The 14,878-nt window shown below is 42.8% G+C and overlaps 3 protein-coding genes across 9 annotated transcripts in view; 2 read left to right on the forward strand and 1 right to left on the reverse strand.

Annotated features, from left to right (window-relative positions):
* Positions 1-2,873: 2,873 nt before the first annotated feature.
* Positions 2,874-14,878, forward strand: part of LOC146474682 (inactive tyrosine-protein kinase 7-like) — a 71,374-nt gene continuing 59,369 nt past the window's right edge. Inside the window, exon 1 of the mRNA XM_085116813.1 lies at positions 2,874-3,744. The gene's annotated coding sequence lies outside the window, so the exon portion shown is untranslated. The remainder of the gene's footprint in view (positions 3,745-14,878) is intronic.
* LOC146474683 (uncharacterized) overlaps positions 4,827-14,878 on the forward strand; it is a 74,435-nt gene continuing 64,383 nt past the window's right edge. For 4 of the 7 annotated variants that reach the window (XM_085116427.1, XM_085116421.1, XM_085116425.1 and 1 more), the window contains exons 1-2: positions 4,827-4,983; positions 6,776-6,829. In XM_085116427.1, coding sequence (XP_084972553.1) covers positions 4,896-4,983; positions 6,776-6,829 — 142 coding nt within the window. In that variant the 5' untranslated portion in view covers positions 4,827-4,895. The remainder of the gene's footprint in view (positions 4,984-6,775; positions 6,830-14,878) is intronic. The other 3 variants (XM_085116424.1, XM_085116423.1, XM_085116426.1) reach the window with 1 other exon arrangement.
* Positions 9,929-13,730, reverse strand: LOC146474684 (uncharacterized). Its single transcript, XM_085116812.1, has 2 exons — positions 10,934-13,730; positions 9,929-10,845 (listed from the first exon to the last, which is right to left on the reverse strand). The coding sequence occupies exons 1-2, from the start codon at positions 13,728-13,730 to the stop codon at positions 9,929-9,931; spliced, it is 3,714 nt and encodes a 1,237-aa protein (XP_084972938.1).

Here is a 14,878-nt window from a genome sequence, read left to right on the forward strand (position 1 = left end):
GGAAAACGTCATTCCGTTTCCGCAGAATGCCCATTGTTCTTGGGACATTTACTTGCTGCGCGGCAAAAATTATAGATCTTGCTCCAGTTGTTCAAAAAGTGGATAATTTTATCCACTGGATAGGTGGCTATCCGGCCGATAAAATGTGTGCACGATTTCCCCGATAGCCCCATAATTTAATTTGTGTGGAAAACTTGCCAAAAGCATTAGTTAAAGTACACCTGGTCCGCTGGATAGTGACTTATCCAGTGGGTAAAGTTATCCGCTCTTTGAACAACTGGAGCCTGTAATATTAGCGGTGAAGCGTACTTGGCTGAATGACTGTCATTGGTCCAAATTTACGCGCGAACTGCTCCGCAGGGAATACCGTTTAGCTCATCAACTTGTCGGAGGGGAGCTAAAAGACAAAGGCCTGATGAACTTATGCCCTTTCTATTGTTTTCTAATATCGCACCTTCGCACTGTGGCTAAATAAGTGCTTTAAACTAGTGTTTTGACTTTCAGTAGTCTAACAGATTGAGGGGTTTTTCGAGACCGATTGATCAGCTTCACACTATGTTTGCATAGGGCAACTCTTACCTTCCGCTAAGCCACGGCAAAAAAAAAAAAAAAAAAAAAAAAAAATCATTCGAACCTACTGATTACTTGAATGCCGTCTGGTCGTATGAAAATCTTGTGTTACTTATTATTGAAAAAAGTTAGCACGCGCGTGCCTTCGTACACCATTCTCTTTATTGTGGAGAAAAGAGAAGAGAAGCTTTAACTGGAACATTCTGCTAAGAAACGTATAAAGCGACAAGCTATTGATGGTACCAGTGTTACAGTACAACGCACTTCCAACACGCTCCCGAGCAGATTGCGCTAATCGGTAGCCGAAAGACAGAATACTTGATTGTAGAATTGCAAACACTTTGCTGGGTTGCCCGAAAACTTCTCTCCGTCTCCAAACTGCTTCGCCGTTTAGTTCGAAGTGAAACATAGGGCTGCTTTCGTTTACGAAAGGAGGTACAATATTGATAAACAGCGGGTGGATCGGGTTTTCGAAGAAGCTCTGAAAAGAAATCCCGATCGCTTACGTTTTCGCTATCCTAGTTCATTGCACGACAGGTTTTCGAATGAACCAGGTGTGCCAACAAGAACACTTTTAAAATTCGCGGTAATTGCAATATTTTACAGTCAAGTGGTTTTCTTGAATAGGCTATTGTTAGTTTTGACATCCATTGTTATGCACTGACTGTGCTTATGACAATAGCTCTTCGACCCAAGACGCGCCATTTTCAAACGCAACTCCAACAGCTAGTTTTCAAACTCAAAAGGCGAATGGTTCCTGTTAACCTATTTTCAAAGTTGAAACGGGTTTTGTTCAGTAGAAAAGACCCATCTTTCATTTGCCGTGCGTGAAAATTTGAAAGGCCGTTTGGATTGTCAGAAATGATGGCTTCAGAAAACGGCCCCCATACAAAAAATGGCCTAGTTTTGTCTACTTTTAAACGCAAAAAGCGAATCCTTACACCTTCTATATCCACTTACTTTTCGGCTTAAATTGAAGATACAACCTTCTTCTTCAAAAATCCGCGCGTGAAAAGTAAAGTTCTAACTCCAGGAAATCCGAAAAGTAAGTTTTATCAACCCTAGTGGGTTAATTTGGGCCCTTTCTTCTCTTATTCAGGCCATTTCATGGCACGCGCGCATTCTGCAGGCATTCTGCGCGATGATATTTTTACCATAAAGTATACCAAAGTAACGGGGACATGATTTTAATCAAAGTTAAACCATTTGATGACCTACAAAGGATTAGTACCCTTATTAATGTGTTTTAGTATGGTTTTATCATACATGTTAAATCGAGCACATGTTATATAGAAGACGTCTATGTATTACGAAAATTAACATTAAAGAGGCATATCGATAGAAAGCGTTAGCTCTCTTGTTTTATTATTTTGGTAACAGGCACTTGGGGACGTGAAAAATTTTCGTTGAGACTCGCGCGACAAGCTCTCGCAGGCTTGCCCGCCTCGCGCGGACTTTTCGCGCGCGCACCGGTGAGTAAGGGTTGTCCTGATGAGGGCTGCGGTTGCTCTTGACTTTGGATGACGTCTTCAGCAGACTTTGATTGATAACCATTCAATTATTGAAACTCCAGTATCACAACGAGCTCTTATTCGTCAAAATATATTCACTTGCAATTTTACTGATTGTATGTCCAGCTGGACTCTTGTAATATTAGGGCGGGCCTTTACAAGAAACCAGAACACCGTATAGACTGCAAAACAGTTACTTTTTCTCCTGAAGTTGACAAGCAAAGAAAGACAGAAAACGAGAAACAAACGAAAACAAATTCAAAAGAAAGTCCTTGAAGGGTATCTACATCGTTCTTGACAAAGCGTATTTCGCTGAGGTGGCAGAACATGGCCTCGTTCGTTTTCACCGATTTCGTCCACCGACAACAGTATATTCATACAAACGAGGTCTCAACCCAACCTCTCCTTCCTCTTTATTACTACGACGGGACAGAAGACATCAGTTAAGATCACCGAACGTGTACCGACACCTGAAGCAGATACCTGTAACTGAAGACAACGCTTCAGAGTACTGTTTACAAAGTTCGGCGATATTTTAACCAATCACAAATTAAAGCGAAGAAAAGTTGAAGCAAAACCAAGGAAACTCACGGCGAAAACCGCGCAACAGCGGAATTCAGTAAAATGCAGCTCGGGTGGGTTCCACCTCGTTTCCAGGATCTCTCTTCCAGATAATTTTATAAAGGAATGTAACATTCTCGTCCCCTGAGCCGCCTGGTCCTCTTGGGCGCTGGAGGCTGGTGGCCCCGCCGGCTAAGAGGGACAGAAGGCTCTGGGGACGAGAATGGGCATGTAACCGTTTAAACGGTTTCAACTCGTTTGTCCAACATTCCTTCAACAAAAGTTTGTTGGTTCTTGTCCTTACTCCGTGAGGCATTTCTCCCGGGCACTCTGATTTCCCCTTTCCTCAAAAACCAACACCTTTAAATTCCAATTCGATCTGGAAAGTGTCCCCAATCGGTACTCTGTGCTAAAGATATTGACATCTAAGTAAAGTGATTTCTTTATTTTTTATTTTATTGTATAAGATAAACAGGATTTTAAAACCATACTGAATTATGTGAGCACCGAAACATCGGGGTTTGGTGTTTTTCATCATCAGTTTTTACTTGGTCTTAATACTTGTCTTTGCGCAGTTTTAATTGAGCGTGTTGAGCAAAAACGATTTGTACGTGCTTTGCTGATGTCTCCCAAGAATGTTTGAAGTTTCCTACAAGAAAAAAAAAAAAAAAACAGATAACCTGATTCTCGTCTGGAACATCGTAAGGTCGATCAAGATGGCGCTCCGCCTTATTACAGGAAATTCTTGAACAATATGTGATTATTTGTAAGGAAGAAAGGTTGTACGAATTCTCCAAAGTGGAGAGATATTTTCTGTAATAGTACGTAAGAGTCTGACGTTTGAAAAAGTGTGCGAAAAACATTGTGAATTATAAATCAGATCATCTCCAGGGGTCAATTGTTTCGGAATTTTAGTTTGTTTTCGATGGCACTTGGCATTACGAGTGAGCCATTTGTCTAGATTCGTGTGAAAGATAAGCCGGCATTCTAGCTGCCCTCAGAGACCGCTCAACGGATGTGCACAATGGACTATTCAGCTTTGTTTTTCGTTTCTCTGTTTCACAGATGGCTCTGCTGTCCGGCAGTCTTCATTATTCACAAAGTTAATTTGCACATTTATTACACGGAATGCCCGCAGGGCATGACGTGTCTAGGTTTCGGTCGGGTATCTTTTTCTTCATCGGTGTCATAAAGGTGCACATTAATTTATGCATTAAACTCTGTCCTCCCCTAGTAAGGATATATTGTTCTGATTGTCTTCAACAGAAGCGGCCCAATCAAAATCTATTTTTCAGGCACATATCACGAGAGAGGGGACCCACTCATCACTTCTGTGTGACGTCAAATCATCATTTGATTTATTCATTAAAACTAGATTAAATTCTTCCCTCTCCCAGAAGGGATCTATTGTTTTGATCGGTTTTGAACAAAAGCGGCCCAATCAAACTCCATTATCTGCGCGTATATTACGAGGGAGGGGACCCACTCATCTCTACTGGTGTGTGTGACGTCAAAGCAAATCATCATTTGGAAAAGTTGTTTTCGTTCAATGGCGGCCACATGTCTGAATTTAAGACTCCGGATCTGCCGTTTTCAGAGAGAAAACCAACCTTTTTCAAGCAGTAAATCGAAATAATAACTTCTAGGTAGTACTCGACAGTTGAAACGGCGGAAATTGGGAGAGTTCACAGCAAAGAAAATCCGCTTCAAAAAACAGATCGAATGATCAACGCGAGGGATTAGAGCTAGAGGGCCAGACCAGTTAAGCGGGGTCATGACGTTATTGCATAGTTATTTCTGGTATGATTCCTAGTAACGCAACGATAAGTATCACGCAATATATCTGAATGAAACCATTCAGACAATTATTTCAATGGCCAAGGGAGGATATTTTTTAAATATCTGCGAAACATACAATGGGGAATAATTGGGGCTACATTAAGCATTCCGTGTAATGCCATTAGAGGGGCATCTTGTTTTACATCATGAGTATTATGTTTACCATGTTCACCTGAAGACGATGAATGGGTCTATTGATTTTTTTTTTTTGGCATTTCTGGAAACACCGGTTTTGCACGTTCAGAGTAACTGGAGATGGAGAGCACAAACCACGGTTTGACAGGCAACCGACACTTAGAACAATGATTGGAATATGCTGAAAACCGGATTGACTAGTTTATAAAAAAAGAAAACCCTTTGAACAGTTCATCAATCTGACATTTGCGCAAGCGAGGAAGCAAACAAAAGCACATCATGAAGGGCATTTTGTTGGTTTTGCTGGTGATTATTGCTGTTTTATTTGTCGCGGTCGAGTCCAGAAGAGGCTCAAAACCTCGGAAAGGTAAACTTTTATCGTATGCAGACGCTTTTCTTGTGCCCAAATATTTTTCGGTGCGATTTTGTCGATACATAGTCTCCTACGCAGCCGTTTTTAGGCTCGTTGCGTGACGAGCCTAAAAACAGCTGCGTAGGAGACTAGTCGATACACAACTTTATTTTGATCAAGCAAGCTTCTAAATCTGCAAAACGAGCATCGTAAACTGCCTATTTTGCTTCAATCCAATATCAACTCGTTTGACGCAGTTGCAATCATACTGTTGGCAAATTTTCCCAGATTGAGAATGTGCGTTGAAATTGTTTCGCCTACGTTCATCTCTATGAAACGGGTTTTCGAATCTAAATTCCTGGATGCGTAATTATACTGAATTATATCTTTTTCAAAAATTTGCAAAATGGTTTAACTGAAGGCCATAAATAAGAAGCAGTGTAAATTTTAGGTCCGCAAATCTGTACGGATCGACCATCTGGAAACCATACACACATTTTTTTGGCAAATTCTTTAATGATTATGAAAAAGGTCATTTTACTCTACGTCGTGATCAAATGCGATACTGTAATCCTTAAACCTGCAGGAAAAAGTAAGTTTACTGTAATGCGGTTTTTATTGCATGCCGGTGCAAATAGCTTTTGCGTTTAAATGCTATTGCGCCACATTGCCTGTATTAAATATTTCCCCCAAGGTAGGGATAAAGGAAGTGTGTGGGAGGGAGGGGGAGGGAGTATTTCCCTATATCAGCTATATGTATCTTTGTACGGCTTAAAAGGGTATGTTCTTTGGTCTGAAATAGGGTATAGATTTTGACCATTTTCGTCTCGACGTCTAAAAACGGGTAATGATTTTTACAGAAACGCATATGGTCTAGAAACTATGTCTGAAAATGGGTATGAATTTTATAAAAATGGTACAGGAAGATATATTTTGGTCTGAAATAGGGTAAGGGCTTGGAGAACAGGGCCACACACCCCCACCAAAAAATTCCGAAGAGCAACTCCCTCCACGCGATGATCGTCGCGTTTATTGACTGAACTTCTTCCCCAGGCCAGGCCATAGTATTGTAACAACTTTGGACTTTGGAGCAAATGAAGGTTTGATTGATTGATTGATTGATATCGAATGAGTCGTAATTTCTCCTTGTTGAATTGTGTCATGTTTTTCATCATGTTGCAATGCAGACAGAGATCAGTTTTGGTCGACTGATTTCACGCAAACGCCGTTTGAGGTCAGGTGGTATTTATACAGCGTATGCAAAGTAAGCACAAAAGCTCCCCGAGTGTAGTTTGATGTGTTTTACACTTACATCGCTTGCAGTCTTCTTCCTTTGTTTACAACGTAACAAAGCCGCAACAAAACTGAATCAAATATCAGGCGATTAAATTTGATTGATTGTCCGAAAAGTGGCAACCCCCATCAAAATCGAGCCAGTGGCCTTGCAAGTGACAGCAAAATTATGGAACGAGGAGTTGCATCTCGCGGCTGGCTAAGATCCATCGCGCGCGCTACAAAACTGAGGTGAACTGACTGCTCGCAATCTACCGCAGTCAGTCGCCCATCATAATATTTTAAATTTGTAAGATTCAATGTAGGGGCTCTTTAGTCGGGCAGAGGCCGTATAGGCGGTGGAGAGCTTAGAAAACAAAGCTTGCTGTTTTCTCGGCTCTTTTGACTCTTATCTGTATACATGTACCCCTTGGATCGTCCTGCCAAGCGCTCCTTCGTAGGGAGAAATGCGTGACGTGCTATCTTGCCTTTTGTTCCTACTGATATGCCCCATTTGTGTCTTTTTGACTTTCAGCGCGGGCATGTGCAAAAGCCTGTCTTAATTGTACAGACCGTGGTATCTGCGTCGACTACAAAGGGGCAATTAACGGTTGGCATAATATGCGAAAAAATTCCTTCTAACATAATGTGATTTTTGAAGCTACTCGTGCGTTCCATTATTGTGGTCGTGGAAGCGAAATGTCCCGCTTCCACTGCTTATGGCGATAGAAGCGAAACGTCTCGCATCCACACTCACAATAAATAAACAGTTTTGTCGGGTGAAAGAAGCGAGTTGTTTCGCTTCCAACAACCAATAGGCGACAAAAAGCGAAACGTCTCGCATCCACACTCACAATAAATAAACAGTTTTGTCAGGTGAAAGAAGCGAGTTGTTTCGCTTCCTACAACCAATGGGCGACAAGAAGCGAAACGTCTCGCATCCACACTCGCAATAAATAAACAGTTTTGTCAGGTGAAAGAAGCGAGTTGTTTCGCTTCCTACAACCAATGTGCGACAAGAAGCGAAACGTCTCGCATCCACACTCACAATAAATAAACAGTTTTGTCGGGTGAAAGAAGCGAGTTGTTTCGCTTCCAACAACCAATAGGCGACAAAAAGCGAAACGTCTCGCATCCACACTCACAATAAATAAACATTTTTGCCAGGTGAAAGAAGCGAGTTGTTTCGCTTCCTACAACCAATGGGCGACAAGAAGCGAAACGTCTCGCATCCACACTCGCAATAAATAAACAGTTTTGTCAGGTGAAAGAAGCGAGTTGTTTCGCTTCCTACAACCAATGGGCGACAAGAAGCGAAACGTCTCGCATCCACACTCGCAATAAATAAACAGTTTTGTCAGGTGAAAGAAGCGAGTTGTTTCGCTTCCTACAACCAATGTGCGACAAGAAGCGAAACGTCTCGCATCCACACTCGCAATAAATAAACAGTTTTGTCAGGTGAAAGAAGCGAGTTGTTTCGCTTCCTACAACAAATGGGCGACAAGAAGCGAAACGTCTCGCATCCACACTCACAATAAATAAACAGTTTTGTCAGGTGAAAGAAGCGAGTTGTTTCGCTTCCAACAACCAATGGGCGACAAGAAGCGTCTCGCATCCACACTCACAATAAATAAACAGTTTTGTCAGGTGAAAGAAGCGAGTTGTTTCGCTTCCTACAACCAATGGGCGACAAGAAGCGAAACGTCTCGCATCCACACTCGCAATAAATAAACAGTTTTGTCAGGTGAAAGAAGCGAGTTGTTTCGCTTCCTACAACCAATGTGCGACAAGAAGCGAAACGTCTCGCATCCACACTCGCAATAAATAAACAGTTTTGTCAGGTGAAAGAAGCGAGTTGTTTCGCTTCCTACAACAAATGGGCGACAAGAAGCGAAACGTCTCGCATCCACACTCACAATAAATAAACAGGTTTGTCAGGTGAAAGAAGCGAGTTGTTTCGCTTCCAACAACCAATGGGCGACAAGAAGCGAAACGTCTCGCATCCACACTCGGAATAAATAAACATTTTTGCCAGGTGAAAGAAGAGAGTTGTTTCGCTTCCTACAACCAATGGGCGACAAGAAGCGAAACGTCCCGCATTCAATGACTCTTAGGGGCAAGAGCAATATTTTTCCAAGGTAAAACAAGACGAGGAATAGTTTTCGGCTTGGTTTCGTGAAAGACAGGAACTCGTTTTCGTCTTTAGAAGCTTTAATGGATGTTGACAACTGAACTCTCAAACGCTTTGCTTGTTAAACAACGCGGCGCGCACATCCACACAGAGCGCTGTGATTGGCTCATAATGCGCGTCATCTTCAAGTACATAGCGATGGCGGTTACCCAAAGTTAAATCATGTTAAAACTTCACGGAGAAATGCGTATAAATCATTTGAATACCAATCACCGCGCTTGTTGTACGTTCATGTCCTTCATGGAACGTGATCTGTATTGACAGAGCTTTTGTGGGAGCTGACATAAAGAAAGATATTAACTTACTGAATACTCGTAAACACCTTAAGAGAAATAGCTTAGTGTTCTTGTTGGAACCCAAGGGATCCAAAGTTCTTGCTGGCTGTCCGATCAAAATAGGAACAGATGAAAGTTAGACAGACTTAAGTTCTAAATATTTGATTACGTGAATCAGGCTGATAGTTCTTTCACGTGTGGTACATATCACGTTGCGTTATTAAACTCCATAAAATGTTTTCTTTTTTTAAAACGTAATCACTCTTAATGACTCATAATCACTGAATGTAAAATGTTAAAGTACTCTAAAGCATGCAAAATATAAGGATGTTATTATAAAACTCGTAAATATAAATCAATATACTTAATGTGTCTCAACCAAAAGGTAAAAAGAGACGTGCGAGTGAGGAGATAATCTCTCTAAATTTTGTGTTCTCTTGAGTTAACCTCAGTGTATTGCTACTCAAATGTATTTCGAATATAACACCAAACATGCCATTAACTCAATTAAGCATGGTAAATATGTCTGTTAACCTAAATAGTTCCCAATTTACAAAAAAATCATCTAACTTTAAACATATCTATGTAATTAGATAGCAATCATAACAAGAAAAGGCTAATGCTTGTCCACTAAAACTATGTTTGCAAAGTCATATAAGGAAGGCTTATACTTCACGGTTCCGCAACTAGTATTTCGCCTAACTAGAGCCTTCCCAATTTGAACGGCCGCTTACACTTTGACGTTGTGACCTAGAAACAAATTATCCCGCGAAATAGAGTTGCCGATGGGTCGCCCAACCACCTTGTAAACATGCCCTGAACGGTCCAATCTGAACAACGGTGACCTAACGACTTCAATGCAATTGTAATCTAAATCGGAATGATATACTAAGCGAACATCCGCTTGAACCAGTCGATATAGGCTATTAACTCGAGTTAACTGGAGCACTTCATTTCACGATTGTGCAAAGCAAATTAAAAACTGAACTGTTTCAGTTCATATATATAGCCTATCGAATTTTCAACATAGTTTAAAGTTTAGCAGACATGTACGATTCTTAAACCATTCCAATTTAGGTTGTAGGTTTACACTGAAGTTGTTTAAAAATTACTGTTAGTTCCAGGGCTACCTCGTCAATGCGCGAGTTTACCGATATCATAGAGAGGACGACTAAATTTCAATGAAAGAAAATACCAGCTAATGACTATACCGTTATGCACATCACAAAAGCGTAATGTCATTAGCTGGTATTTTCTTTGCGTATATGAATTCGTCTTCGTTGACTAAAAACCGCAAAAGATATCCTGCTTCTTTGTCATACGACTCCACGCGTGCATCAAACCATCCCAGCGTGACCCTGTCTTCTCCCATACATTCCACTGATACTAGTCGCCCGAGTAGCTCGCTCTTGTTCCTCTTGCGAGGGTTTTCCTGCTGGTTTGGTAGTGGTCGTTTGCCCTGCCTACTTGTAGTGGGTTCGTGCATATTAGTATCGGGAGGGCCACTTCTGTCAGCTGTCTTGGAGGATGATTTTTTCCTTCTCCAGGTTGCTTTTGCCATTGCTCGTCGCGCCATGGCCTCTTGAGTATCCGATCGATGATGGATTGTGACATCGTTTTCGGCCGCTACATGCTTTTGCGTAGCCAGCCTGTCCATTCGATATTGATGCTCTAACTGCGTGATCAGGGTACCCGGCCCTTTTGAAGACGGAACACTCAACCTGTTTTTAGACTCGACGGCGTTCGTTGTAAATGGAGTCGTCTCCCATACAGTTGCACTCATGTCGGCGGTGGCCTCACATAACAGCTTCAAGTGCCTCTCTTGTGTCCACCACTGACACCAGGTTTCTGCTTTACTCCAGTGAGTGTTCATGATGGAGGTAGTTGATATATCTTCAAACTGTACAATTCCATCCAGTGCGGACACTGTGACCCTTCCACATAGTGCGTCAAACATTTTAAGTACATCATCTTCGCTTTCTGCAAAAGGAATAGCTCTGCCGATGACTTTGTAAGCAATCTGCTCTTCGTCTGTCTGGCACACTCGACTTGCCACACGAAGCACTGAACGCATCCAATGCACCTGGCAACCTTTCAGCACACTGAATGCTTTGGCCTTTCCAACAGTTTGGACTAAACCTGAAGATACACAAAAATAACAAATATTTGCTCCGCTCTATGATCACTTACCGCTTATATATTTTTGGGGGGCAAATGTAGAACGTACCTTGTATTTGCGCATCTGAGTAGTCCACAATGACTGCCTGTAGGGAGTCTTTTGGGTCAAATTCTAGGTAGTAGTTCTTGACACAATTGAATATGCCACTGAAAGCCACTTGATATGCCTCTGCTGTTACTCGGTCCAAGTTCGCTCTGCCACAGATCATGTATTCCATCGTGAGGTGATTGAAGGCGACAATATTGAGCAGGTATGGGAAATCAGCAAGGGGTGGGAACGTGACATCGACAACAATGAAATCAGCACTTGAAAGAATCTTCGCCATTAATCTACTTAAGAAGAAAACTGCATTCAGATTGTCTGTCAAGTAGTGATCCACTTTGTAAGGACATAGATAGGCATCTACTTCGTCGGTAAAGTTGGGTTGGTCTTGCTTCTCGTTGTCAGTAGTAGTGAGGTTCTTGTTAGCATCTTTATTGACACGGCATTGAACTAGCGCTTCGTAGTTCTGAATGATGCTGTACGCTTTGACCAAGTTGGGATCTACTCTTGCCTTCTTCACTACACGATTTATAACGTCGATATTTGCTGCAACAGGAGATTCATCTGCAGGCATACATGACATTCCATAACCCAATTGCACGTCCTTGGCGGTCTTTGTGAAGTCGCTTTGCACGCATTCCACAATTTGTTCGTGCAACATCGTTGGTATCTTGCTTGGGGCTGGTTTTCCATGGGAGTGAGTCACTTCACCAGGGGAAGAGCTGACGACCCCAATCCAACGTCTTACATCCCTTTCGCATTCCTCAGGATGAATATAGACAAACATGACGTTGCAGGTTTTAGATTTCTCCAGAGGTGCTTTTGGATGGGCTCTACAACGGTTTAGCTGCTGCCGACGAGACACCACGTAGGAGCAGGTGGGCGCACTACATCTCTTAACCCCTTCACAACGACTCTTGTTAATTACCACTTTTGTGGGCGCACCATCGATGTTCCACACTTTTGTAGCAGGCTTGTTGGCCGGTCCTCTGGACAACTGCATGTCATTGTAGATGAAATGTGGATCAGATTTTGCCGACTGAGCTAACTGGTTCACGTTCTCCACATACAACAATTTACCCGGCTCGGTGTCAAAACCAGGGTACTGATACTCTTTAGCGACGCATTTCACCCATGAAGATGTATCTTCAATCATTTCTTTGAGACAAGGTAGGAAATGCTTAGATGATCGGTAGGTTTTCGGGGCTCGCTCTTTCTCTTCCATTCTTTCTTTGTGTGGCTTTAGAAGACTCTCTAGTGAACATGGTTCTGGAACCTTAACAGGTCGGGCTTCGTTCACGAATTCCATTCCTTTCGTACTAACTGTCACGGTACGACTCGTCTGCTCATATCTCTGAAATCGGTGGGTAAAGAAATGCATTTCCACGTACCCCAAGGCAATTGACTGACGAAGAACGACTTTCCACCACTCAGGAGTCAATGTCCCCCGACCTTGTTCAACGTCTTCCTTTCCCTTTCCTTCCACTTTTGATGACTCTACTCTTTTCTTCATCTCCGGGGTTTTTTTCCACTTCACGTCGTTACCCCGAAGCCACTCGATAACTTTTCTTTCACCAACACCATTTTGGGATTGCAACTCACGGATGGCAGTTAACAGCATCAGCAAATACTTTGAAATATCAACAGCAGGAGCACTATCCTTCTCACAGGAGAGGCAGCATCTCTCTTCTACTTCCACGTTTTGGGTAACATCTCCAAAATGCTCTCCTATTGCTCTTCGCAAACACCTGCGGACAAATGGGCAATAGATGTAACGCCAACACTGCTTGAATTGGTCTTCCTTCTTCTTTTTCTCCTCAGGAGGGTTATTCCTTGTCCAGAAAGGCAACCTCTGCCAGTCGGGATACTCATTGAATAATAAGAGTGCTTCTGCGGGTTTGCCATCTCTGCCAGCACGACCTAGCTCCTGAACCCAAAGCTCCAAACTCGGCGGACAACCCACTCGGATGACGTACCTCACGTGCGGTATATCTACTCCTACACCAAATGCCTCAGTTGCACAAATAACTTGGAGAGCCTTTTCTTTAAACGCTCTGTGAACTGCGCCCTTCTCTGTAGGGGTCATAGAACCACTGCTCCCGACGTAATATTCCGCTTTCACACCCATTTCTTTCAAAATGTTGCTCAACTTCCTGCAATCTTCAGCAAATGAACAATAAACAATCGCGCAATCAGTTCTTATCTTCTCCTTTATTCGTGTTGCGGTTGGACCGAAGCGATCCCTTTCCGTTACAATGTTTTTATCTTTCTTTCTCCCTTTGTTTAGGGTTTCTCCGAAACCCTGTCCTCGTTCGATATCAACATAAACGTTGGGCCTGTTCACACTTCCTCTAACCACAAAAGGAGATCTCAGCAAGTCCTTCTTCATTTCTGCTAGCATCTCGGGCGTTGCCGTGGCTGTTAGGGCGGCAATGGGGGTCTTGGGGAACAAATCTTTTAGTGTTTTTAACTGTGAGTAGTTCTTTCGAAACGAACCACCCCATTGCCATATGTAGTGGGCTTCATCTATCGCTACATACGCCAACTTTCCTTCCTCTTCCATCTTCTTCACCTTTTCTAAACAACCACTACTTTCGGTTCCACCAAACAAATATTCTGGTGTCATGTACACGATCTTAGCCAGGTCTTCAGGTGCGCTATTGAAGACAGCATTATAATCGGCCAACGTATGCTCCGATCCCAGCCGTACAACGTTAACGCCTTTGCTAACTAAATTGGAAACTTGATCCTGCATAAGGGAGATGGTGGGACACAAGCACAGGTATATTTGATTAGTAGCCATGACAACAGGAAGCTGGTAAACCAAGCTCTTCCCGCTTGAAGTCGACTGAATAACTACCACATCCTTCCCACTTGTAAGCGCATTTATGGCATGCTCCTGGAATGTGCGGAGACTTGAAATGGAAAAGTAAGTGTTTAAATGGCCGCTCCACCTTATCTTGGTATCATGCGTAATACGAGGCAAATGCTCAAGTCCCTCATAGGCAGAGTTTCCCTCGATTGTTACTTCTGAATTCTCTTCTTGGTTAATACTCGAGTGGTGACCTTGGCTATCATTACAGACCTCGATTTCTTCCACCCCGCTGTCTAGTAAACTTCAGGAGGTATCCTCTCTTGCGTCACTGAGTATTTGTCCCTGGCTATCTGTTTTTTCCAAACGTTCTTTTAGACAACACTGATTGCTGGGCTGGTTAGGGCTTGGCCTTGATTGTAAGCTAGTCCCTTGGGTTGCACCAGCTGTTTCACAGGGAGATCTTGACAAATCTTCTGAATAAACCTTCTGATTGACAATAGAGTAGCTAGGCGGGCCTTCTTCTATCGTCAAGGGGACGTACTGCCCACTACTTGGATGCTTCATTTGACAGTGGCTTGCGTTCTGTCCTGGTTCCATTTTCAACTCTTGTGTTTCCCACACTATTTCTGCGGACGGTTTCAAATGGCTTCTGCAACTCTCTCTATCAGGGCGTTTCTTTAAAGGCGACGACGCAGGTGAGAGGGTGGTACTTGTTAGCAGAACAGAGCTTTGTGTGCTGTTTTCATCCTCATCAGTGTAACCATCCAATAGGAAAGTCCACATTTCTTGTAGCCTCACACTAACTTCACTTATGGTTGGCCGATCAAGAGGGTTTTGCTTCCAACATTCCTGCATGAGGCTTGTGTATGGCTTCAAAGGAAGGGCATGTTCAATGTGAGGTCGCTTTCCTTCGAGTGCGAGTTTAGCTACCACTGAAAGTTCTCCATGTGGCACTTGGTGCTGCCAAGGGTGTTTCATGTTTGGGTACAGGAGCTCGTGCATCACCATCCCGAAAGAGTATACATCTCTGGATGTCTTCATTGGCACCACATCACCGACTAAATACTCAGGTGGAATAAATGCAGCTGTTCCCACTACAGTTAAGGATTTTGTCTGCATCACCGTGCTTGCGGTAG

The sequence above is a fragment of the Pavona decussata genome, unplaced genomic scaffold (genome assembly GCF_977016875.1).
Source record: "Pavona decussata unplaced genomic scaffold, jaPavDecu1.1 SCAFFOLD_87, whole genome shotgun sequence".
Taxonomy (NCBI): domain Eukaryota; kingdom Metazoa; phylum Cnidaria; class Anthozoa; order Scleractinia; family Agariciidae; genus Pavona; species Pavona decussata.

Coding starts and splice junctions, on each gene's coding strand:
- LOC146474684 (XM_085116812.1), bottom strand. CDS start 13,730: ATGGCTACTAATCAAATATACCTGTGCTTGTGTCCCACCATCTCCCTT. Junction 10,846..10,933: donor CTCAGATGCGCAAATACAAG/GTACGTTCTACA, acceptor GTGTATCTTCAG/GTTTAGTCCAAACTGTTGGA.